This window comes from Cydia splendana, chromosome 3, assembly GCF_910591565.1.
Source record: "Cydia splendana chromosome 3, ilCydSple1.2, whole genome shotgun sequence".
Classification (NCBI taxonomy): domain Eukaryota; kingdom Metazoa; phylum Arthropoda; class Insecta; order Lepidoptera; family Tortricidae; genus Cydia; species Cydia splendana.
Genome location: NC_085962.1, coordinates 3152412 through 3179307, shown reverse-complemented (window position 1 = coordinate 3179307; position 26896 = coordinate 3152412). Strand labels below are relative to the sequence as shown.

General features: G+C 37.1%; 2 protein-coding genes and 1 long non-coding RNA gene across 4 annotated transcripts in view; all 3 read left to right on the top strand.

Annotated features, from left to right (window-relative positions):
* Positions 1-26896, top strand: part of LOC134806470 (uncharacterized) — a 484735-nt gene that overhangs the window by 2696 nt on the left and 455143 nt on the right. The window lies entirely within an intron of this gene.
* On the top strand, positions 4068-19789 carry LOC134806350 (TBC domain-containing protein kinase-like protein). Its single transcript, XM_063779562.1, has 14 exons — positions 4068-4346; positions 6067-6319; positions 6804-7020; positions 11726-11988; positions 12998-13241; positions 13598-13759; positions 14160-14337; positions 14605-14666; positions 15312-15456; positions 16806-16993; positions 17465-17548; positions 17998-18122; positions 18860-19031; positions 19338-19789. The coding sequence occupies exons 1-14, from the start codon at positions 4157-4159 to the stop codon at positions 19455-19457; spliced, it is 2403 nt and encodes an 800-aa protein (XP_063635632.1). The 5' UTR covers positions 4068-4156; the 3' UTR covers positions 19458-19789.
* LOC134806419 (cyclic AMP response element-binding protein A) overlaps positions 24660-26896 on the top strand; it is a 196361-nt gene continuing 194124 nt past the window's right edge. For both annotated transcript variants that reach the window (XM_063779687.1, XM_063779686.1), the window contains exon 1: positions 24660-25113. In XM_063779687.1, the coding sequence (XP_063635757.1) occupies positions 25051-25113 (63 nt within the window). In that variant the 5' untranslated portion in view covers positions 24660-25050. The remainder of the gene's footprint in view (positions 25114-26896) is intronic.

Sequence of the window (26896 nt, the reverse complement as noted above, 5' to 3'; positions counted from 1 at the left end):
ACACACGATTTTCATCTGATTTTCAGATTATACGAAATGTTTGAATACACCCTACGTATATTTTAGCAAGTGTGTGTGTTCAAATATTATCACTCTGTGTCACACAAAAAAAATCACATCCAAATTGTTTTCATTACCCTTACTGACATTAATATTAATGTGTACTGCTGCAAAAAGTATACAAGAGTTCAAAGTTTGTTCAATAAAAAATGTTAACTCATGACTACCATTATGTGATACATTCAGTGCAACTGCTGAACTGCAAAATAGCAGAATAAGCAATAGAGTAAGTATACTGAGGCTGCTGTCCTAACACTCCTAACCCCATTATCAATGTTGCAATTTATTGAGAATTAGAGTTGGTAAAACTATAGTTCGTTTTTTTTAGCATTAGGAAAAGACTACGCGATCTTGACGTGTCTTTTAATTGAAAAACGCTTTTTAAAAATCAGTAACTGTTACTTATGAATGTAAATAGTCGTATATGATTCATAATTGTTACATATTTTATAAGTGTTTTTCAATAAAAAGACACGTCAAGATTGTTTACCTTTTTCAAATGCTTAAAAAATGAACTATATCTACCGTAGGGAACCCTAACTTCGCTGTTAGTGCCTAACTTCGCTGTTGGTGCCCAACTTTGCCCAAGTAACATATTAACAAATGATACCAAGAAATAGCCCAAATTGGGTTCTTCACAGTGGGTGTTAAATAAATTTTAGGTTTTCCTGTGTGCTAACAGGCTCTCATTTTGCAACGTAAAAAAAAGTAAATTAAGTATTTCATTCTAAGTTTATGCAAGCTGTTATAATTAACCCTTTACCAGGCTGACATTTCAAAAATGACAATCGATTGTCAGTCTTATTGATCGAAAATAGAACACATGTTTGAAGTGCCGTATGTGAGAAATATATATCCCTTAGTCTGGTAAAGGGTTAATGTTTCATCTAAACACTATCTGCAAAGTTAAGTATTCAAATGAATGTATGGAGTATTGTAAATACAAAACTTGTAATACAGAATATTTGTGTCTAACTTCAAACTCAGGTAAATCCATTCTACCCTCTCAGCAAATATTACCCTATTACCTTTTCTTAATACCAAAATTGCATAATCTGACAGATGGATTTAAGCGACTCATTTATAATTGTATTTTGTATAGTTTGTTAGAGATCGCTTACAGCAATAAGACCGCCTGTTGCTACCTTTATTTACATTGTAAATCTGTTATTGTATGTTTCTTAGTGGTGCAATAAAGTGTATTTACTTACTTAATTGCAATATATTTACACTCCATTAGCCATATGATATAATAAACATATTCAGTAATGATTGCTCCTTTAAGAGTTTACTCATAAGTAAAATCTTTATTAATAGGTCTACCACTTATCAGAGGCAGTTGGTAAAGAAAACAGCCTGAATTAAACAATAAATCTCTAGAAAGGCGTTTTCTATACACCTGGGGCCCATTTCTCGAACGATATTAGTCTAATATTATTAGTGTGTTGTCATGGCAACCCATACGATTTGACAGTTCGTGGACTAATATTATTAGTCTAATACCGTTCGAGAAATGGGCCCCAGGGTGGTGTAATAGTTATTTACAATACAAGTACAGAAAGTAGGATACTTGCAACAAGTGGCCATAAAGTCTTGTTTCAAATTGACATGAAGGTGCAAATTACCTATTTGCATCTGTATCATGTTTTAAAGTACAGTTGCCATCAGATATATTGGAGCGGTCAAGGCGCTCCCAAATATCTGAACACGTCTTTATTGTCAAGGCGTCAGAGTGCGTGTTCAGATATTGTGAACACCTTGGCCGCTCCAATATATCTGATGGTGACTGTACATAAGGCCTTTAAAATTTTTGGACATAGGCATGTTAATGTTAAGTGTGAATTACCGAACTAAAGTTTAATTAATAGCGCTCTAGAACAGGGCTTTAAAACTTTGGAGACCCCTGCTCTAGAATACCACTGTCCCTTATCAGTTCCGACTAATTATGGTAACCCTAACTATATGTACTGTAAAATCTGTAATCCCTAAGGTATATTTCTAATTTAGGTTCGACAGTAAGAGTAAATAATGTAACAAATAAGTTAAAAGTTCCTATTTAGAGTTAGTGCATATTGGTTAACAAACATAATAGCCCGGTTAGCACCCGTCCTGTTTATAAACATAGTTAGAAAAAGACGGGCAGTCTATCTCGCCACTAGATACACTCGCGCCAATCATGTGCTAGGCCTTCTGGTAAGTGGTATGTAATCACTTTCACTGATGTCTGATGTGTTCAGTACAAACTTGTGGTGGTGTGCCACTTGTGGTGGTGTGCCACTTGTGGCAAGTACTCTACACTATACTTGTGTAAACTGAGTATCAAAAGGAGAAACTGTCTACAGTTTATGTCATAAACAAGTTACTTACCAGGCCCTGTGCTCCTACGCTTCGCATTCTTACGTTCAAGGACATTATTATACTTCTCAAGCATATGCAACCTCTGTCGCAGTAGAAACTCTTCCTCCGACGATATGTCCGAAAGCTCATCTAATTCATCAACTATCTCTCCTTCCTCCCTCTCAGAGTCCGCCTGGACTGAATTCTGCACGCAAGCCATTGTTGCACGCTGGACAAAAATGTGCAAAATGTTAAATTAACGTTAAGTCGAGTAACTTTCACTTATGGCAAGTTAAAACTCAATATTTATAGCCATATTGTAAATGTATCTTTAGTATGCTTTTGAACAATATAAAGTACGCAAAACCATTTCTACATTAAACAATTACATGTACACGGAGATTGGAAATCGTATTAGTACAAATTTACAAAATGACAATGAGACATTGAAATGAAATGAATGTCACTTGAAGTTGACAGCATAAAACGATCATAGACAAGACTTGAACCACAATAAAACCATGTACACACGGCTCGGGAATACAAAGGGCCTAACGAAAAACGAAAATATACAGTTTGGCAAAAAATAATAGAAATTAAAAAGTGGCAGCACTATAGTGTCGTCCCTTTCAAACCAATTTATATAAGAAAACGGGACGACACTACAGTGTTGCCACTTTTTAATTTCTACTCTTTTTTGCCAAGCTATGATGGTCAAGCAAATCTTGTCAGTAAAAAAAGGCGCGAAATTCAAATTTTCTATGAGACGATATCCCTTCGCGCCTACATTTTTCAAATTTGCCGCCTTTTTCTACTGACAAAATCTGCTTGACCATCTATAGCCATTTTGTTATCTGCGTCTCTATTGCTCTTGCTTATTCGTAAGATAGAGAGGGAGATAAAGAAATTTTAATTTTCTTTACAATGTGTTGATGCAATTTATATTCACTCGACCAAAAGCGAGGGAACTTTTTACCAGTATTGCCGTATCTTATAATATGCCTCTTTGTCTAACAACTTTACATTTTAGAAAGTGATACAGACAGTGATTACACGTATTGTATATAGTTTGGCAAGCCATTTCCGACAAAAGAAAAAGGCGAGTAATTTTAATAATGTAGTGGGTTTGCCAAAGTATAAAATTCAATCGTCCAGCAAATCTTTACACGTGGGATCTAAGCCTTTACTTAGTCAGAAACGTCGTCTTTTTCTTTATCTGTGTAAAAATCTATCTGTCAAATACGTCAAAATTGACATTGACACTTATTTATTTACGTTTGTCGGGGCCGTCAGGGGCGTTCTCGCTATTCCAAACTTGAAAAAACTTAGTAAAAACCGTTTTAAAATATGAAAATATAAGTATTATTATTATTGTGTTGTAGTGGGCCTTTGAGTGTCGCATCGACTAGCATTGATCTATTGTGACGGCCCTTTAAAGTTCATTACTAATGCCCGTTGCATCCAGAAAGTTCCAGATTCTTTGGGCCGTAATGTTCTGTACCTCATAGGGTTGCACTACGTGTCGCCCTAGGTGTAGGTACTTCTTTTTGACATTAGTGGTCCACAAGAGCAGAGAAGGTGCATTGCAGTATCCTCTGACTCCTGACAGAATCTGCATGTCGCATCTTGTTTCTTGCCAATTTGAAACATGTTTGTTCAACTTACAGTGTCCAGTCAGTCAGTAAAATATAAGTATGTTACACAATAAAATAACCACTATTTAAGTATAGAAACAGTGATTTAGCATTTACAGATCAAGATGGAGGAAAAAGATTACAAGTTTGCGGCATGCACGTATTTCGCTAAGAATCATCCGGGCGAGACCTGCGGCAGCAACGGTCTGCCATTGACGCCGAGTTCTATAACTATACTGGGCTGGGCGCAGCGACTGCTCACTATAGAGCATCCTAATTTGTGCACATACCTTGATGTTATACGGGGGAAACATGGTAAGTAGACTTACAATAAAATTTATGTTGTTACCTAAATTTGAAGAGACTTGTATTATAGCCAAATATTTGTGTTCAGTATATTATGACATGCAGCCAAGTGACCCAAGCAAAGTAATCCAAAGCATTGATTAAATGCTAAATGTGTGATCCTTTCTTCGGGTACGGAACCCTATTACTGAGACTCCTCTGTCCATCTGTCTGTCCGTCTGTCTGTCTGTCACCAGGTTGTATCTCATGAACTGTGATAGCTAGACAGTTGCTAGTCTGTTTAAGCTAACACAAGTTACTATTATACTTAGTAACTTTATTTTTATTAATTAATTACAGTGAGACGCCTCATTCTGCTCTCGTATGTTTCTTTTCTCTTAATGAATGTATTAATTATACAGGATATTGACTCTTGGAGACCCTATACATCTCTAAGGATAAGTTGATAAACTATATAATCTTATAGTTCTGACACCTAGAGACATTTACACCTCTAAATATTATAGATTTTTTTTTTGTGTTTTGTATCTGTATTTTTTATGTAATTAGACATTAAGAGACCATATACATCTCTTAGTAATTGTAATACATTAGATTGAATTTGCTGGATTTACAATATGGAATATGCTGAAGATTTCACATACCTGGGACAAATAGTTTCCTTCAAAGACAGACTCGACAAGGAAGTAGACTACAGAATTAGTAGAGCGTGGAAAAAATACTGGTCTCTAAAATCAATTCTAAAGAGTGACATGTCGATGGCCATTAAGAAAAAAGTATTTGATACTGCAGTCCTACCTACCTTAACTTACGGTGCCCAAACCTGGAGCCCCATCAAGAAACACACACATAAACTGAAAATTTGTCAAAGGGCAATGGAACGGTCCATGTTACAAATTAAAATTAAAGACAGAATCAGAAATGAAGTTATAAGAGAGAAAACTGGGGTAAAAGATGTAATACATGCAATAAAAAAGAGTAAATGGGCCTGGGCTGGCCATATATGTCGTACTACAGATAACCGATGGACCAAACATATCACAGAATGGTTACTAATAGACACACCGAGAAAACAGAAAAAACCGAATAGAAGATGGAGAGATGAGCTACGAAATTTCGACAGATACTGGTGGAGAACAGCCCAGAATAGAAAGGAATGGGAAAAACTGGGGGTGGCCTTTTCCGCACACGCGACATGCAAATGAATAAAATAAATTGAAAAACAATAAAAGTTAAAGAAAATAATTTAATAAATAAATGTAATAACAATGAAAGTGTAACAAAAACGCATGAAATAAAGGCTATTACTATTACTATTACTATTACTACTAGATTGAATTGTTAGTTTTATTTTATAAAATTGTTGATGTTATTATTTTTGCTTGTAATTATGTAAATTCAATGATGACGTGTAAAAGTGCCCTTGTGGCCTATTTGCTTAATAAATGTTGATGTTTGATGATGTTTGATGTTTGATGTTGAAATTTTAACAGATGAGGTATTTCTATTATATCGCGATATAATTGCCAAAATTCGGGAGAGCATATGTGGCTGTCTTGGCTCTATAACAACAAATACTAAAAACAGAATAAGATAAATATTTAAGTGGGGCTCCCATACACCAAATGTGATTTGGTTACCGTATTTTGCGTAACACAACTAAAGAGATTACTTACTTACTTAGAATAGTTGCATTTATGCCAGTTGACTCTAATCTCTTCTGTTTCAGAGAGGATCATAGTGGTAGCCGAAGTAATAGGCAAGTCACTCAGCGAATACAAATCAAGGTTCACCCACAATGAAATAAAAAACATTGCCTACCAAGTGGCTACAGCCCTCGCATACTTACAAGAGCAGGATATAATGCATCGGACATTGTCCGATGATAACATCTTAGTGGACAGCGAGGGGAGAGTCAAGCTGTTTAATTATGGCATGTATTATATGACCGGAGGGGGGCAGGAAGTTTTATTCCCACTTGGGTAAGTAACTATGTTATAAAAAATATATACAGTGACACAGCCACTTTGTCAGTAGAAAAAAGGGGCAAATAAAAAAATGTAGGTGTGTGTATTCCTAGCTGTAGATGTCTTACAAAAATTAAAAACTTAATTTCATCTAATACAACACTGGCCAAGTGCGAGTCGGACCCGCGCACGAAGGGTTCCATACTATTACGCAAAAAATCATGTTTGTTGTATGGGAGCCCCACTTAAATATTAATTTCATTCTGTTTTTAGTATTTGTTGTTATAGCAACAACAGAAATACATCATCTGTAAAAATTTCAACTGTCTAGCTATCACAGTTCATGAGATACAGCCTGGTGACAGACAGACGGACGGACACTTTTAGTAATAGGGTCCCGTTTTTACCCTTTGGGTTCGGAACCTTAAAAAGCACTGTCACATTTTTTGGGAACAACAAACAAGACAATGAACATAAATTTGACCCATTTAACTTCCAGTGTTCCAAGATACTTGAGCCCAGAAACAATCCTAGACGGCGGAGGCCCAGCCGCAGACGTGTGGACCTTTGGGATTATACTCCTGGAGCTGTGCTTGGGCAAGTTGTGGACCAACCTGAAGCCCGGACCGATTTTGAGAAGGATACTTACTTTAGTTCACGCTGGGAGTCCGGCTGAGAGAATCGCTAGAGAAAATGACCTGTTTGATGCTTATAAGGTAGGTTAAACACTTATAAAAAACTGGCCAAGTGCGAGTCGGACTCGCGTTCCAAGGGTTCCGTATATTACACAATTTTTAACAATCAGTGCCAGATTAAGATATGTTGATGCCCTAAGGATTTCTAGGTGCCCCCTCTCCCTCGGGTCATCAAGATTACATTGATTTTTTGGTAAATTGAGAGAAGTTCATTGCCGCGTTACAGCTGAGAATGGAAATCAGTCACATCATTTTATCACGAAAATTGACAGTGCCGCAGCAGTAATGTTGCAACAGAGTACCTAATGCTGTTGCAGTCGCCACCCGAATGTCACCTTTATCATAGCTTAGAAAGTAATAGAAACGCGAGCGAAGCGATCGCGGAAATTTTTCGATATAAAAACGCAATATGATAGACAGTTGTAAATTTTTACTTTTAGTATGGAAATCAGTCACATCATTTTATCACGGAAGTTGACAGTACTGCAGCAGTAACGTTGCAACAGAGTAATGTTGCTGCAGTCGCCATCCGAATGTCACCTTTATTATACCTTATAAAGTTATTGAAAACGCGAGCGAAGCGAGCGCGAAAATTTTTCGATATAAAAAACGCAATTTTACTTTTAGTCCCAACCAGGCGCGAATCCAGGATTTCATACAGAGAAGGGATGGGACAGTTTTCTATCAGCCTAGCTTCGCATAGGGCTCGATATTTCTTAGGCTTCGATATTCGAGGTTGTTTTCATGCATAAAATATGCAAGAAAGCAGAGCTTGGAATTGAATTGGCGAAGTGTGAGAAAGGCAGTAGGCCTAGCTGCGAAAGAGGAAAGCTTGAATTTGGATCCACGCCCAAGTGTAATTAAGGCAGAAGGCCTCGCATAAGACCTAACGCCGAACCGCAAAAGAGTGGGTTGAAATCGAATCTATGCATGTAATCACGACTCTTCTACTGCTACCGATTGTTTCCCAAAGAATTACGCGCCATTATTTTTGCAAATTAGCTTTTGGACAGCTAAAAAAAATCGTGTGGTAAAAACGATGTGTCTGTCCCTAATTTTAAAATTTGTTCACCTTTTTCAACCTGGCATTTTGGTGCCCCTCCTGAACGTGGTGCCCTAAGCACGTGCTTGTTTTGCTTATTGGTTACAAAGTCTTTATTAATTCAACCATTAAAGTCGATGAGTACAAAAAACTTTAAGCTAGCTCTCAATTTAACATTTTTTTTAAACATTATTTTTAATTTGACCTTACAATTACTCGTAAGTAGGTAAGACCGTTAAATATTTAAAATGATTATCTTATCAGAAAATTATCATCAATTACTCTAAGAGAACTACTACTCTAAGTAATCCGGCACTGTTAACAATGTATTTTTTATGTGAAACGTGAGTGAAATCTCTTTAAAAAATCCGTAGGGGTCGGATTAAAAACTGTAATTAAGTCTGACTCACGCTTGACTGTACATTTCTAATAGGTTTTCCTGTCATCTATAGGTATAGACCTATTTTATGTCTTCTTCCTCGCGTTATCCCGGCATTTTGCCACGGCTCATGGGAGCCTGGGGTCCGCTTGACAACTAATAGCCTATTTTATGTATTTTTTTCAAAATTTTAGACCTAGTAGTTTCGGAGATAAGGGGGGGGGGAATGGTCATTTTTTGCCTATTTTCTTGAATAACTTCTAAACTGTTGATTCGAAAATTATAAAAAAAAAATATTTGAAATCCTTACAATAAGCTCTTTCATTTGATATGTAACATGATATAGTTTGAAAAAAATTTTTTTTTTCATTTTTTGATTTACCTCCCAAAAGTGGCCCCCATGTTTAAAATTCATTTGTTTACGTTACATGTCCGTATTCGGGTCACAAACTTACATACGTGTACCAAATTTCAACTTGATTGGTCCAGTAGTTCCGGAGAAAATCGGCTGTGACAGACGGACAGACAGACAGACAGACAGACGCACGAGTGATCCTATAAGGGTTCCGTTTTTTCCTTTTGAGATACGGAACCCTAAAAATGGGAATACCATTTTGGAGAACAAGCTTAATCAAGGGGTGTAGGAATTTGGTACAGAACAATCCAAGCTAGACCCTTGTGGATACCCTAGTTCTTAGAGAATATAACCAAACGGAGTGGTCATTAACAGGCGTTCCCCTCTGTCGAAAATAGGCGGCCAATGGTCAACGACATGTCAACCACATGTATGGACTGACGTTTATCTGACATGGCTATGTTTACGTTACGTATACATTTGACGTGCCCCTCCCCTGCAAAAAACGGCAGACTATTTTGTACCGAAAATTATAGACATGGCGTCTCCGTTGGTTATATCCTCTAAGTAGGGATGTACCGACTAGTCGGGAAAGCCGACTATCCGGCCACATTTGTAGTCGGCGATTAGTCGGCGACTAGTCGGCAAAAATGGCCGATTAGTCGGCACTTTATTAGTGAAAGAATACCATATGTTTTATGTTTATTTTACTAAAATACCTATTCAGGATGCATACGAAAACTTTTGTTCGTATAAATAATTGACCGTTTGATCGTTATCGTATGTTGGTGGGCTGGTGTTTTCCTCTACAGGTCGATCTCAACTGATTCTCGTGTAATTTCATGTGCTAGTTCTATAGATATTTTTTTTTAATTATTATTCAGTTTTTGTTTTTTTTTTAATGGTAGAGCCATGAGGAACTATTAATGTTATTGCAAAATTTAGACTTAGTCAGGGCACGTTGCTCGTAAAGACGCTGACCTCAGGGGATAGGTTCTTAACTGGCGACTACGTACGGGAAATAGAGTTTTGGAAATACCTCCTACAAGCTGTACTGACGGTCTGTTCAGGATCGTAAAATAAAAGAACTAAAGACAGAAATTGAACGAGGATTCTTGTGATAGGTCTTTGAACCTGTAGAGAATGCCTTTTAGCCAAGCTAATATGATAAATAGCGCAACCAAAGGAGCAAAACTATTGTTTTTCACCTGAACTTATACGAAACTAATGATCTGGCCGACTAGCCGACTAATCGGCCATTCGAGCGCCGATTAGTCGGCTAGTCGGCCAAATCAATAGTCGGTACATCACTACCTCTAAGCCCTAGTTTGACACTTTTCTAGCCAACCTCGCTAGAAAAGTGTTAGTCTCAGCTTTCCGTCCGGTCCGGACACATCCACAAACAATTTCTCCCTTGAGTAGGGAACTATAAAAGCACCCATGAGGCTGACATGTTCACCTAGTGTCCAAAGCCTCAATAAAAATCAGATTAAAAAAAGGTAGGTTTATCACTTATAAGCAGTTAGCAACCTGAAAACCTTGCTAGGTTCGTTGAAGAGCTGGGCTGGTTAGAGTAGCCTTACAGATGTAGTGCATAATTGTTTTCCTTCGTATTTTCTCGGAAACGTTCGTATTTGTCATGCTACTTCAGTCAACCTCAGTACTTTTTGTACCGAGACTGACTGAAAGAGCAAGACACGTTCGTACGTTTCCGTGAAAATACGAAGGAAAATAATTATGCACTACATTTGTACCTCGTCATTACTCAAAATAGGCACCAAAACCAGCTCCTACTCGCTTTCGGCGTAGAGTCGTAGACATACAATTATGAGGTCTGTGTTAAAAACTATACTGCCCTTCCTCGGGATTCAAACTATCTCCATAGCAAATTTCATCAGAATTAGTTCAGCTGATTAATCTCCAATAGGTAACAGACAAACGGAGTTACTACCGTGTAGTGACACCTTATAAAACAAAGTCCCCCGCCGCGTCTGTCTGTTTGTGTGTTTGTTTGTCCGCGATAAACTTAAAAACTACTGAACGGATTTTCATGCGGTTTTCACCTATCAATAGAGTGATTCTTGAGGAAGGTTTAAGTGTATAATTTGTGTAAAGACGATGGAAGAATGTTTTTACTTTACTTAGTAAAAGCTAACTAATAGGTACTATAGTTCAACCGGACTAGCACAGGACTGGCGCGACAGTGTCCCGCATTTGAGAACAGCCCGTCCCTCTTTAATTAGGTAATACAGTTAGAAATAGGCGGGTAGTCTATCTCGCGGGCGAGATACTGTCGCGCCCCTCTTGTGCTAGACCTACAGGCTTACATCAATGCGACCTAGATCTATCTAACTGATGTCCAAATACTTAATTAACGAAATTGTATGTTACGTGTTACCTTTTCTTTATTTGCATTTTTTGTACTTCACACAGCATAAACAATATGTTCAAAGTGCAAAGAATATATTGATGTCTAATCAGCAGTATAGGTTTTTAGTTTTTGACAAACATTACAAAGCATATTAATTGACCTACTTGTAATGGCAAAATGGCTTAAACATACAATAGATGTTCAAAATTAAGGTTCCGTACCAAAAAGGTAAACAGAAACCCTAAAGTGGCCCACTGATTAACAGTCCGCCGCACGGTATCGATCGGCCTGTCAGTTGTTCGGAACTGTCAAAATTTAGTTCTAACTGACAGGCCGATACCGTCCGGCGGACTGTTAATCAGTGGGCCCCTTTATGTTGCGACTCTGTCCGTCTGTCACATCGCTAAATATCTTGAGAACTACTTTAAGCTATCATTTGAAAATTTAGAATAGTTATGAATAAGGCTAATGAAAATGTTATTTTTGTTTTACCATGGAAAACATGATGAGTCAAATTTAAAAGTCTAATCTAAAGTAATTACAAAAAAAAATGTAAAAAGAAACCTATTTTTGTTACAGCAAATACCAGAAGACCTCCGAACCATTATCGAGAAATGTCTAAAAATTCTCCCAAGCGAACGCGCCACTTTTTCCGATATCGTCAAAGACCTATCTCATATGGACGTTCAATTGCCCGTTCAAAGTAAACCGCCCCGCGGTCTGATGGGGTGCAAGCTACAGTACTTGTATCATTGGTGGCAGCTAGCCGGAGGGGATGTGCAGGCCAAGTTGAAGAAGAATGGACTGATTAAGAATAGTCCCCCTATTTTGTCTATGCCTTCGTACGTACATATATCCTTGTTTTTTTATATACCAGTTAGGTACTGGAATGAATGAATGAATGAATGAATGAATGTTTCTTTATTCAGGCAATAGACCCATTACTTACATAATTTAAAAATAAAAATACAATGAATTTAAAAATAAAAATAAAAATAATGTTATGGAATGACTGTTAGATTACCTCGATGGTGTTTTTAACCTTTTGAACGCCACAGACGGCAATTCACGTCAACGCAAAATCGCGACAACGACGCCAAGGACGGAATTTCACGTAGATCGTTTTTTGATAAAAATCTACTGAAAAACACCCCACTTTTAGGTTGGCATTATTTATTCACAAAACTAAATTTTACCCCCGTGGCGTCAGTGTCACGGCAAATGGATGCGCCGTTTGGCGTTCAAAAGGTTAAATAACGTTTTTTATTTAAGTACTGGACTAATAGTATACGAAACGAAAATTATACGATGAGTCTTCGTGAGTTTTTAACACATTCAACACCAAGAACCCGACTGTCGGGTACACTGTTCGTAGCGACTACGCACTACATACGACGAAACCGTGGCTACGCGCTACGAGCGTAACCCGTAGCACTTAGTGGTATTGAATGTGTTAAGGTCTATTATAGGTAGTGTACATAATTTTAATCTCTAGCGTCCAACGATCAAAATACTAGTACAAATTACCTCCAATGAAATTTTAATAATTATTATTTGGAACAGAGTGCTTTTGTTTTGTTTCTTCCGATTTTAAAACGAAACAAATTCAATTCTATGTTTTAATACAACTGGGTCAAATTTTACCATCAATTTTTCTAGCACGGTGGGCTGCTAGCGGTTAAGGGTGACCCAGGAGACATCACCTCATAATGCCTCAATGGTGTTTTTACAAGCTCTTATTTTAAACTGTTGTAATGTTAAAAATGTTTTCGTCCTTATACTCATCGACGAGATGATGTCTCCTGGGTCACCCTTAAAATATAATAAAATATTCATAACTTACATTTTCAGAGCAATCCTCCTCGACGGTTGCACAGTAGGTGGCAAAGTCGGTGCGCTCTTCGACCGCCGAATAGCCAAATATAGCCTAGAACTACTAAAGGCTAGGTTATCACACGTTCCTATACACGACTACTATCCTCTGATGCATGAGAGGAGAAAGGAGTTTGATGCTGTTTCTTTACCGAGAATTATAAGGGAAAGAGATACGGAATACCAGTTTTATAGGCTGCTGTGGTTTCAGAGACTAATGCATGTAAGTTGCTAAACTAAATTTTATTGACAAAAAGAATGGGGAGGCTGTATCAGAGACACAGCTCCAATGGTTTACGTGAAACGTGTTGTGGACAACCATTGCGAAGGCCGAAGGCCGAGGTCCTCGTAGGGCCGGCGTCCGGGAGATGCGCACGTACACGCGAGGTCGAAAGCCGAGCTGCGGGAGATTGGTGCTCAAAGGCATGCCTTTAGTGTTCAAATATAGAACAACAGTATAAGTGTCTAAAGGACGCCTTGAATTTAGGTTAAAGGACCCTAGTCCAAGGATACAAGCTTGGGAAAGGAAGGCGTGTTTAAAATGTGGCAAATATTACAAATGCCGTTCTATTTTTCCAGGGCTACCCCTACACAACATCATACATCCGGGCAGAAGCGGAAGTGGACATTCCACCGCTGATCCGCGGACATGTCTGGGCTGCCTTATTGGGCGTTGTCGGCGACATAGAGGATCGTTATGAAAGAATCGACAAAGAGACGCCCACGCCTACTGATAGACAGGTAAGGATTATTTCATATTCTATAAACATATGTAGTGGAGGCATTTTGTATTGTACTTATTAAAAATCATATTTTTCAAGTAGATCCAGGAATCAAATGGCAGCAGATTCTAATAAATTAATTTGCAATAAAATTTAAAATAAAATAATTCCTGAGAAATTTGTAGTTTCATGTTGTCTCCTGGGTCACGTTTGAAAGTATGCTTTTACTTAATAATTTTGTTGTTTGTCTTCTGGCGCATTCTTGAAAAACTGTGTCAATTATTTCTAATAAAAATACATTTTAAACATTAGAAAAATACTCCTTAATTTTAATGATGTCAACTCATAAATATCTAAAAAAAACTGCTAAAATGCAGAGGATGTCTTTGGTCGTTTAAAAACCTTTCGTATGTCCACAGATTGACGTAGACATCCCTCGCTGCCACCAATACTGTTGGCTTCTCTGCGGCTCTGCGGGGCACAGGGGCCTGAAGAGATTACTGAAGGCGTGGCTGCTGACTAACCCACAATACGTTTACTGGCAAGGACTGGACTCCTTAACTGCACCGTTCCTTTACCTCAACTTTAATAATGAAGGTAATGAGGTTAAGTACCTCAACTTTTAGGTAAAAAAAGTCTATTGTGTCCATGATATCATATGACATAACTTAACATTTCTGGCAACCAAAAAAGCAGGTATATTCAAGTTGATATAATGATCTGTGTTTTGATTGACTTAAGTATCGTTATCAATCATTATTACTAATCACTCAATTTTATTATTCCTGTACCCATTAACATTATTCCTTTAAGTCCCTATTACAAAAATTTCGAACGTCTAATACTTATTTCGTATTGTTTCAGCCCGTGCCTTCGCTTGCCTATCAGCATTCGTGCCACGTTTTCTACATAAGTTCTTCCTAAAGGTATTTCAAGTAAAATCTAATCTAATCTAATCATTATGTCATTATCAAAAAATAGACTAAAGGAGAGTTGTTCCAGGTATTGATGTTAATGCTTTGGCGATGTCTCCTGGGTCGCTAATAAAAAGTATGCAAAATTAATAACGGCTTAAAACGTTGAATGTGAATTAGTAGCCTCGTAATGCCCAAACTTTAAGGTCCAGTAAAACAACAACCCAATGTCCTCAAAATAAGACATTCTTTTTTTACAAGCTTTTCTTTAACTTGATAAATTAGATCCACTTCCCATTATTTGACTGAGCTGTAACTTCATATACGTAAGATGGGTGACGATCTGACGATGCAATATTATAGTACCATCGAGCTGATCTGATGATGAACACAGTAGGTGGCCTTAGGAACTCTGTGATAAAACAACGCAACCTAATTGTTTGGGTTTGTTAAAATTGTCTCGATGAGTAACTGCCTTTTGAAATATAAAGTACAGTCAGCGATAAAATCTTGAATCAAAAATGAAATTTATGACAAAAACTTATTAATTAGATATTTTAAAAGGTCGAATAATACCCGTGGGCAATATACAATGATTGCATACATCAAAATACATGAGCGATCATTAATTTATTATTATTATTATTTTATTTTCAGGACAACAGCGCCGTAATTAAAGAGTATCTAGCCAAATTCTGGCAGATGGTCGCCTTCCATGAACCGGAATTGGTCACACACCTCTTCGAGATCGGCTTCGAGCCGAATCTGTTCGCCATACCGTGGTTCCTCACTATGTTCTCACGTGAGTTACCAACCACCTTGTGGCCGAAATTGAAAACTTAGCCAGGACATTGAAATTTCAAACCAACAGGCTAGGCTAGATGACAAGTTTTTATTAATGATATCAGTCGATCTGGTTTGTTTTGAGGATCAAATATCTATATGGGACCCATTGCATTGAAGCAATACAAAAGTCAGAAACCACAGTCAACGTCTGGCAATTGTACTCTTCTCACGAAGCCAAATTCCGTCTCTCTGTCTGTGACATCGTAGCTCTCCAACGGATTTATTGATTTTATGTTTTAATGTGGCGTGGTGTGTAAAATACAGCCGTATTTTTCTGTGATGATACCAAAGTGATGATATTATTTAATTTGCTCATATCTTAGTTAGTAAATTTTAAATTATTAATATATCTATTTTTATTTACATTTTATTCCTTGTCATGCTACAATTTTAATTAAAACAATTACAATTTGATTTTTAATATATATTATATATACTTTTACTTTCATTGCGATACAGCGAGGATATGCCGCCAGCATCCTTGGTACAATGCCTCAGGGGCCTATTTTAGATTTAAGCTAGTTATTAATTTCGTTTAGTAGTACCACTGTATATATATTGTATGTAAATAAATGATGGACTATCATTAATATCACCAGCTTGGGATCACTTAATTGAGCTTTAATTTCTTCTTCTTCCTCGCGTTATCCCGGCATTTTTGCCACGGCTCATGGGAGCCTGGGGTCCGCTTTGACAACTAATCCCATGATTTGACGTAGGCACTAGTTTTTACGAAAGCGACTGCCATCTGACCTTCCAACCCAGAGGGGAAACTAGGCCTTATTGGGAATTAGTCCGGTTTCCTCACGATGTTTTCCTTCACCGAAAAGCGACTGGCAAATATCAAATGATATTTCGTACATAAGTTCCGAAAAACTCATTGGTACGAGCCGGGGTTTGAACCCGCGACCTCCGGATTGAAAGTCGCACGCTCTTACCGCTAGGCCACCAGCGCTTCATGAGCTTTAATTTCATGTAATTTAATTTAATGTAGTATTAATTTTTAATTTTAAGCTTATGTTCAACACAATAATTTTATTGTTATGAATAAATAAATATGAAATGTATGATGGACCGATTTTGATACGGTTTTTTTTACCTGAAAGCGAGTTTCCTTGTGGTGGTTCTTAGCTATGTTTGATAGAAATCTATACAGCAGTTTGAAGAGTATCAGCTCTTATCCAAAATGATGTAAGGCACTTTAAGCATGAAATGGATTTCTTTGGCATAGCATAGGGGTTTTTTATTTTTTTAATTTACGTCGGGGGTTAATAAAAGGCCTCACTCCAAAAAAATTTCTTACAGATGTGTTCCCCCTCCACAAGATCCTGCACCTGTGGGATGCTTTTCTCGTCGAAGGTCCCGCATTACCCATATTCATGGGCGTGGGGATCCTCAGGCAGTTGCGAGACACGCTCCTAGAGTCAGGGTTCAACGAGTGTATACTGCTGTTCTCCGATCTGCCCGAGATCGATATTGGCGAATGTGTTAAGGTAATTATAGTGCTAAACCTGCACCACCTTATAAGAGACAGAGTGCCACTATAAACGTAATGCTGTTTTCATCACACTTGCTCGTAAAAGGCTCGTAGGTGATGCGGTCCGTAAATCCTAAATTTTTACCTAGGGCTGTAATGTATTTTTTCATCACACTTGCTAGGCGATGTGATGGTAAATCCAACATTTCTACCTAGGGCTGTAAGACAGGGTGTAGGGCTAGGGAGACAGGCCGAGAACGAGTGTGTACATGCTGCTCCCTTCTCGCCTTGCTTTTCCTTGTCTCGTTTCGCTTCTCCGATTGGATCGGAGCGGTGCCGAGACTCTCGGCGAGAAGCTCTCGACGAGTGTGTACAGCCGACATAACATACATTTTTATATGCAGGGGTGGCACTGGGGTGCTAAGCTAATAGTTTTTCTGTACGTACGAAATTAGGCAAAAGTTTTACTAAAGGAATTTATTTTTAGGAGTCCATCGAGATGTGTCGCAGCTCGCCTCGGAGTATAACATACAGACGCTTTACGAATGACGCCGAAGTTAAAGATCCAATGGTAAGTCAGATTATTTTGCTTACTGCGAGTAGGGTTGCCTACATACGTCAGGGTCTCCCTTGACATGTCAGGATTTTTGGTCTTTTGTCAGGATGGCCGGTGGAGTGTCAGGGTTTTTTTTAGAAACCTCAACTAACTACTAAAAGCTAGGTAACTAATAGTTTGGAGTTTGGCAGAGGAAAAGGAAGGTTGTGCTCTAGTTACAGCATATCGTGATGGCGAATTTTTTCTTGATTCTGAATGAATGAATTCTTGGCAAAAACTAGTGCTTAATAAAGTTAAAAGGTTTATAGAAACTTTAAGATACGTAGGTGGTTGTTTGTGTAATGACATGAAATGTCAAGGTTTTTTGGGTGATGTCCGGACTTTTGCCGGGATATTCCATTTTTTATATGGCCAATTTCGAATATGAAAATATGTCAAAAAAAATTATTTAAACTTTTTTGCAGGATGCAGTAGAAATACCCATGGATGTATTGTGCGCGGAATGTTGTCCGCGTATCAGTCTGTCTGACTTCTTCTCCCTGATATGCCAAGACAAGTGCTGTGTTATCGACATAAGGTCTAATTTGCTGTGAGTATTATATTATTTATAATCGTTAGAAGCTTGTATAAAATCTGTTGATTCCATTTTTTCAACCACGTTTAATAAGTGGATGTGTATATTTATACTTTAGCCTCCTGAGTCCCCCTTGTCATTATTGCAGTTTTGAATTTGGAACCTTCTTATATTCCATTTTAATTCAAAATTCCATTTGGATTTAATCCTTTATAAAGCCCTCAGCGACTCAGGAGGTTAGGTACTTACTAATTGTTTCCTATGTAGGTATGTATTTGCCCTAATTTTGAAAAATGACAAAAACTGGTCCATTGTCTAATTTAAAATGAAGCAACCCCTTGAGGGTTAGCTAATATAAATACTTGCCTCTGCCTCAAACACTTTTTACGTGACCCAGGAGACAATTGTTTTTTTTATATTTAGCATGTATTTCATGGGAATGCTTATCATTTAGATAAAAAAGATAGATAAAAGATTTGTATTCGTGACGATCACAAAACATGTACGAACATGTACAGACAACAACAGCAAGAAAAGAAAAGAACAATAAGTGTGCATCACGAAATGGACCCAACTCAGCATAATGCTAGCTATAAAGCCAACAACATTCTTTTGAATGGATACTAAAAATGGTTAAGATCACGCTTTTCATAAGTGACCCATGAGACAATCAGGGTAAATAAACCTTTCAGATATAAAGTCTATGTCAGCAGTTATGCATCGGAGCTGACACACATACTTTTTCATTTTAGCTACGAAAAGAGCTGCATAGAAGGCAGCTTTAACATACCGTACAGCGGGGTACATCTCGGCCAACATGAGTTACAGTCGCTCGGGCCGAACAACAACAAGATTTTAACTGAGGCGATTAAGTTGAAGAAAACTGTGGTCGTGGCGTCGGCGGAGGATGAGACCGCTCAATTGGTTAGTAACCGAGTACCTTATTATTTAAAATCATCACTTGGAAGTCAATTCTATCAGCCAACATGAGCAAACAACTCAAAATCGGCATCAGTTTTACCCACGACATTTGCTCCTTTTAAAATCGTACTTTTCAATTAATGTGACCCAAGAGACACCGTGAATATTATGAATCTGAAAACACAATTATTTATTTTCTCTTATTTTTAGATTTAATTATTGTAATTTGAGTGTATTTTTATTATTGTTTTATTCTAAAGGGTAAATATATCTCTAAGTATATCATATACTGTATATGTTTGTCCACAGTTCAGCTCGTATCTGGTGAAGTGTCACGTGCCCCGCGTGTGTGTGCTGCACGACGGTACACACGCGCTACACACACACGTGCCATCTCTATTCACCGTGCCCAGGAACGACCGGAAATAGACCTTATTTAGCAGTGATATAATTGATTTTCCTTTGTACAAGCGCTACACCGTTACCGTGCCGAAGAATGACTGAAAGTAAAAAGGAGTCCAATAAAAATAGCAAATAATGTAAACAAATATGATAGATTTTATTAGCATTTTACTTAAAACCTAAAAGTAAGACATATTTTACGTAACTAGTAATTAATATAAATAAAAGATTTAAGTATATAAACTGTTAATAAAATCATGGTTGTCCACAAAAAGTGCGAGATAATGAAGAAATGAAGGTAAATTTGTTTGTTTACATTATTTGCGATTTATACTGAACTCCACTTTAGACCTTATTTGGCTATATATTACAGATGATATATCTCTGTTTTAGCGTTACATGTGCAGGCTGCAATAACATATGTACGAGGGTGGTATATTTATAGAAATTAAGGATATGGTTTTAGCTGGCAGAAGTATAAAAGTACGCGAATTAGATGAAGCCGTAATCTCAACTGAGTGGTTCTTCACATTTTTCATAAAGCTTGGTTTCATAAAGTACACAACATTCCTCAACACATTTATTTTCAGTTCGAACCAAGTTACTTATCAAACCGCCCTAGTACCATCGGTCTTCATCTTGCTAACAAACGTCAAGAAATAGAGCTTTGCCCTTATTAATAAACGCGCTACAAGCTTCAATAAGTTAATTTATGTTGTATTTTATCCATTTTTACTAAAACATAAGTCAAAATGACAGATTAAGATAAACGAATATTACCTAATTGAGGTTGGTAGCACTGAATAAGGGGGCTTATCTATATCTGTGTTTTTGTTAATAATTTAGCTTCTTGTGACCCAGGAGACAAGAGTGATAGGTGCTTTGGAAAAAAATATTTGTCATGAATACTGGAGTGATCATAGTTGTCTCTTGGGTAACGGATAACAGTGCGATCGTTTCAATTTACCCCAGATTGATCATTCGAATTACAATTTACCCCGGAATGAGGTTACAAATATTTAAAATATGTATCATTTTTCTTTTAGGTTCAAGTACTTGCTGCGACATTGTTTCTTAGTTTTTTAAAGAATATATTTTATAAGTATTTTAGTTTGTAAAATTTTTTATATCAATTTATTTAAAAATAGGTAAGTTAAATATGAGATTACTAATTAAAATGTTACTATTTTTCCAAATAAAAATATACTAGGACATAGTAAAATAAATATAAATATAAAATGTTATAATGTTTACGGACACAGTTATTTTAAATTGGTATTGGTGCGAAAGTAGGTACAGTCATCAGCAATAGTATCTTACACAACTAGGGCCGCAAAAATATATGACGCGCTCTTATTGCGCTCCAAATAAGAACGTGTCACATATTTAATTTAAGCGGGTGGTGAAAAATGATCTACTTTCGCTCTTACTATCTTAATAATAAAGTTTGTTCAGATCATTATGAACACCACACCCGCTTAGCAACTTCTGTCGTATACTGTACCATTCATTACATTAAACTCTAAATCATAATTAGATTCCAAAAAAAGTAAGACAATGATGCCACTTTTTACTAGCGCGTCTTGTATTTATGTAAAAATAAGTAAGTAAAAGTACTTTTTTAAATCGTAGGAGTAAAATTACCAATAAATAAATTATCTTAGCGTGTTTATTTATAAAAAGGAATTTAAGTACTAATTTACAAACAAATTATTGCAGTGGCAACATTGACTTGCTTTTATTGGAATCTAATTACGATTTAGACTATTTAGAGTATACACACATCTAACTGAAACCCGCAATAATAGTAGTTTATGTGACTGCTACATAATGAAAGACATTAAAATACGAGTGGGGGTTATGAAACGAGCAGAAAGCGAGTTTTAAAAACATTATTTGACTGTGTTAATGCCTAATTATGTACAGTTACATACTTACACTGCTTTATCTACACAAATAAGCACTCTATGATGTGTTCAGAAACCGCATGTTACGACCTCATTTGGTATCGTCTTGGGTCGTCCCATTCGTTTTTCGTCAAGTTCTTAAGAACTAATTTAAATTAGTCCTATTTTGCTTTCGTCACTCATTCTACATTGAAAGCCACCGACGATTGTGACGAATGTAGAATGAGTGACGAAAGCAGAATAGGACTCATTTAAGAACTTGACGAAAAACGAATGGGACGACCCAAGACGATACCCCTCATTTGCAGAATTTGATCACTCATACTAGATAGAAATTTGTAGTAACAAAACAGTTTATCTTTATGTTGGCCGCACTTTGCGGTTTTTGAACTCATCATAGAGGGTTTATCATATGCGTGTAGTGTGTAGATTATTACATTTATAAAGTTATTTATGTCAACATAATGTTATTATGAAAACATCCATTTAGTGTCCTAATTTCATTCCTCTTGAGTGTAATTTAATTTAATTGGCCTTGCCTAGGGCAGAGATATATAACTCTGTATAAGATAAATAAAGTCTAAGAAAAAAACGTGCCTCGGAAATCAAGAAAAAGTCATTCTCGAATAGATGGCGCCATACCTTTGGCCTATTCTCGGCTAGATGGCGTTGACGACACCGTTTGATATGTAACAATTTTAACACATATCAGTGAAAGAACATGGGTCAGTATATGGAACAATAAAAATTAAAAATCATTTATCCATATATTTTGATTTGATTAAACATATTTTGATTAATTTATACATTTTCAATTTTATTTTAAGTTTTAATCGTGTGTCGATAGATGGCAGTAAATGTACCGTGACTACAAAATTTACTTTGGCAATAGCCCTCTATACTATCTATTCTCTTTGCCTAGGGGTTTAAAAGATATGATTATATTATTATGTGCAATATTCTACTGGATACGTAATGTAATATTTGAAATAAATTAAGCATTATAAATTTTATTTTATTGCAAATTTTCCATCACCAGTAAAGTAAAATTTAGTTAGGTACATTAAAATTCTAAAATAAACAATTGCAATCTCCCATAATCGGCAAATTCAAAATATTTTTGACAAAAGAAATATTAGTAATTTTATACCCCAAAACTGATTAGGAAAGAAAATTAAACGAATAAAAACGATTATCGTTCCAAAAAAAATTGTAATTTACTGTGTGAATAAAATAATTTTAATAAATTTTCGGTTACCTACTGAGATGAAGTGACGTCACATAGTTTGTGACGTCACTTTTTTTTTCTTGACCCTCCCTCCCCCTAAACGTGGCGCCCTCAATAATTTTGTACAATTTCTTGTCGGACTATATTAAAATGGTTCTTCGTACAAGTCAAAGAGTAAGTTATATTAATGTAGAAGTGAAAACTGAAAACCCTTTCGGGAGCTGGTGTGGGAAGCCACCTGTGTGGACACCCTAGCCCCGACTCATCTCCACGGCACTACTGCAAAAGCCGGCGCGGCAGCAAAGACCAAATATAGGGGTCACGGTCTCGAATACGATTTCGTACCTTTTGGTGTCGAGACCCTTGGCCCGTGGGGTCCGAACGCGTCTACCCTTCGAGCAACACCGGCTTCCGACACATCGGAAGGGAGGGGCCCAAGCGATATCTCACCGTACAAATCTTTCTGCCATTTTTCGCGGGGGGAAAGGTGCACACAGTCGCACTTCTCACACACTTACATACAAAATCCAATCTGTAATGACCACACAAATACATAGAAAATGACACACGTCAAAGACAAATCTTGCAAACCTCGATCTCTTTTTGTGTACGGACGAGTGACAAAAGTGTCACAACACGCACACTAACACATTTTCGTTGAAGTATGTTATTGTATTCTGAGAGATGAGAAGTCGGATTTGTCGCTCGACCGATCCGCAATTTGTACTGAGCGAGCAAAATCGATAAATCCAACAATTACATGAGACTAAAATATAATAATTGTGTTTGAATGTAATTAAACGTATGATATGTAAACAAAAATATTACATGTGAAATGTAACACTTTCTTTTTGTAAATTTGATGTCCCCGACCTCTTTTTATAACAAAAAACCGAGCAAACAGGCATTTTTGTGCAGCAGTGTTCACGCGCGCGTCTAGACTAATCTTGTACCTCGGCAGAGGGGAAATAGTGCGAATGCCGCCTCCCTTCCGTGTTGCTCGAAGCGTCTACCCTTTTTAAGGATCTATCAAAAAGGATAGCTGACGCCACTGGTGACCGTAGATCTGGCAGCTTCCTCGCACAAAGAATAAGTATTGCGATACAGCGAGGAAATGCTGCCAGCATCTACGGCACCATTCCGCAGGGGGATATTTTGTAATTAATTATTTTAAATTTAGTTTTGTTTATTTTTAGATTTAGTTTTTAAGTTTTGTAGGTTAGTTATTTAATTTTTTTTTCTAGTTATGTATATTAAGGTTGTATGCACTAGTGAAAAGTTAAATGTCAGTGTGTCAGTGTCAACTTGTCAAGTTGTCAAGCAATCTTAAAAATGTGGTTAGTCAAAGATGAGTCAAAGTTCAATTGCGATTAATTTAGTTTTAAAGGAATAAAACCACAATAAATTACTTACCTTAGGTAATTCGGTTTTAAAACCTTTAAAAGTAACCGTAAGTAAGGATCGTTATAAAAAAATATTTTTCAATAACTTTAATGCTGATCTAAGTCTATCCACTGCTGGACAAAATAAATGGCGTAAACACCCTAATAATCGACATGTTAAGACCATAGATGTAAGTAAATTGAGGTAGATATGGTACCAGGCGCACGATTGTGAGCCATTAAATATAGGTTCCGGAACCTATATTTAGTTAGTCGTATGGGTGACGCCAACCTGTCAAGTTGTCAAAATCGTTGGATCAAATTTTAGTTTTGTCAACTATGAACGTCACACGTCTACATAAATAAAAAGTCATTGGTTAAGACCCAATATTCGACACCTTGCTGTCAACTTTAATGTATTGCTATGACATTATGATTGAAAATGTCGATTATCGGAGCTGTGTTGGGCACTGGAGCCTTCCACCCCCTGGCATCCTGATCAGATCGTACCTACATAAGTTAACATCGACCCATAGACCGTTTACTGTGCCTTGACCTGACCTCATTTAATAAAGCTTCAAGTTTACAGGAGTAAAACGGTGTTTGTCATGCAAAGGCGAGGGGCGTTTCGCTCAGTATGGGCGCGATTTGTAAGATTGTAACTTATTGCCTTCAAAATGCGCCCTTGTCTTCCCACGCTGCTACAAAACATCATCAAAATAAAGGGCCCGTATAAGCAACCTGTTGATTTGTGTGGGTAGTCCCCCTAGCGTCATCCGCGTCACGTTTTACCCCGACTTATGAATGAGATAGCGGCGCCCGGAGAGGGGGGCACCACCGCTACTCATTCGCCGGCCCGCGCCCAAAGCGATCACACGTCCGTCGCGCTCCCTAACCGCAAATCGCGTGCAGTGAAACTTCATAAAAGTTATTTTATTGCAAAAACAAATGGCCATCGATAGTGAAACCTGAAACTGTGTGATTGTGTGTGTTCTGTGTACATTATAACCTGTGATTCAAATAAACTTAGTACACCCTAGCATTGCTAGGAATCAGTGAAAATTGCTGGATTTTGTTGGCCGGCGGACTGCGCCCAGGCCAGTATGGAGAGCTACTTTGACATCTCAAACGACCTTAAAGACGTCTGGGATGCAGACATTGACCCGGTAAGTTTACTAGGCTACTATCTTAGAGAAAACAGCTCCACCGAAGTGTATCTGAGAAAGTAGCGTTGATAACGGTCACAAATAGAATGTAGACCTTGTTTAGTAACTAATCAAATCAACCTGTAGAAGAAAAACAAGTGCATCGTGACTCAATTGCAAATATGATAACATTCGGTTGGAATTCGATGGAAAACAGCGCATGGAATGTATGTGCACAGTTGATCCATTTTCACTTGTGTTTGGGCATTTTCTTTTAAAACTACAGGTATTTAAGTCTACATCTGTGCGATTTAAATCATAATAGGTATAAAGTAGGCTTAAGTAGACAAATTTTTGGGCAGCCACTTGTTGCCTTCTTTTTGAGGAAGGTAGGTATACCTAATGAGTATTTAACTGTTTATTTTTCCATCGGGTAGCAATCCAAGAAAATACCCAAACTCTATTGAATTAACCGCATCTTGTTATTTTGTATTTTACTTACTTATTTGGTACCTACAACATGTTAATTAACTTTGGTTTTTGCTATTAGCAAGAAAAAAACCAACGTAAAAGTAATAATATAACCGGATTGCGCTCCGTTATTTTGCAGTGAGACTTGATGTCTAATTTAATTGCACCGCAGTGGAATTTACTCGAAATCGATTCGTTTTCAACTTTTCACTTCTGCATAATTTCGGTTGCGTTGTTTTCATTACAATAGGTCCGTTTCGTTGATAATCGTTATCAATACTGATAATGTTTTAGTGAGGTAGGCAGCTTATTAAATATAATAAAACTAAGCTGATAACAGTGTATGGCGTTATAAATATTGTTAACGAATGGATCTTATTTCTGTAGGTAACTGGATCAAACTTTAAAAGTAATAAAATAGGTGGGTAACCTTTACTTCTGTGGTAACCGTTACTTCACAGTCATAGGTAGAATAAATCTAAATTTTGATGAAAAAATTCCTTAGTAAAATAATAGACATTACTTAGGTACCTACAGTATACGGACTACCTATACGGTAACCAACTTATTATTAAAAGTGGTGACAAGTGTGTTTATTTTGTGTCTATCTTTTGAAAAAGGGTCTCCAAGAATTTAAACATAGATCTTTCCTTAATTCCTAGTTCTAATACAGGATTAGGGGTTCAAGCTAGTCCCCTAAAGACTCCTAGGGGACGCAGATTAACCAGTAAAAAACATATAAGTATGCGGTATCCAGACGGGACTGATCAAATCGGTCGATTTGATCAGAAATGAAATTGGCGTCAATCTTCAATTTTAGATTTATGGTAATATTAGAGCCCTCTAAATTGAAAAAATGCCCCAGAACGAAAATACTGGCCTCACAAATTGGTATTCTTGCGTCCGCAACCTCATTTTATCGATAATATCGGTCATTATCGGCGGTTGAATTCGGCGAGCCAAATTGGCGTTTGCGTCCGCACGTCCTGATTCGATCGGGCAATTTAATCAGATTGGCGAAAAATTTACTAAGTAATCTGGATACGCCTATAGGTACCCCCACACTACCACTTAGAGCATTTAGTAACTGGAGACGCCGTGAATGTCTGTCATTTTGTGTACAAAACAGTCTACCGATTTTTGCGGGGGAATGGTTTTGTACGTAACGTATTTAGTGATAAGTTAACACATGTGGGATTTACTTGTCTATAGATTTATCTATTAAGTAGCTGTTGATTGCTTATCACCAGCTGCTTATGATCGAATAAATTATTTTCATGCTTACCCAAATTTTACACTATGGTCATACATAATAATTATACATTTTTTGTAA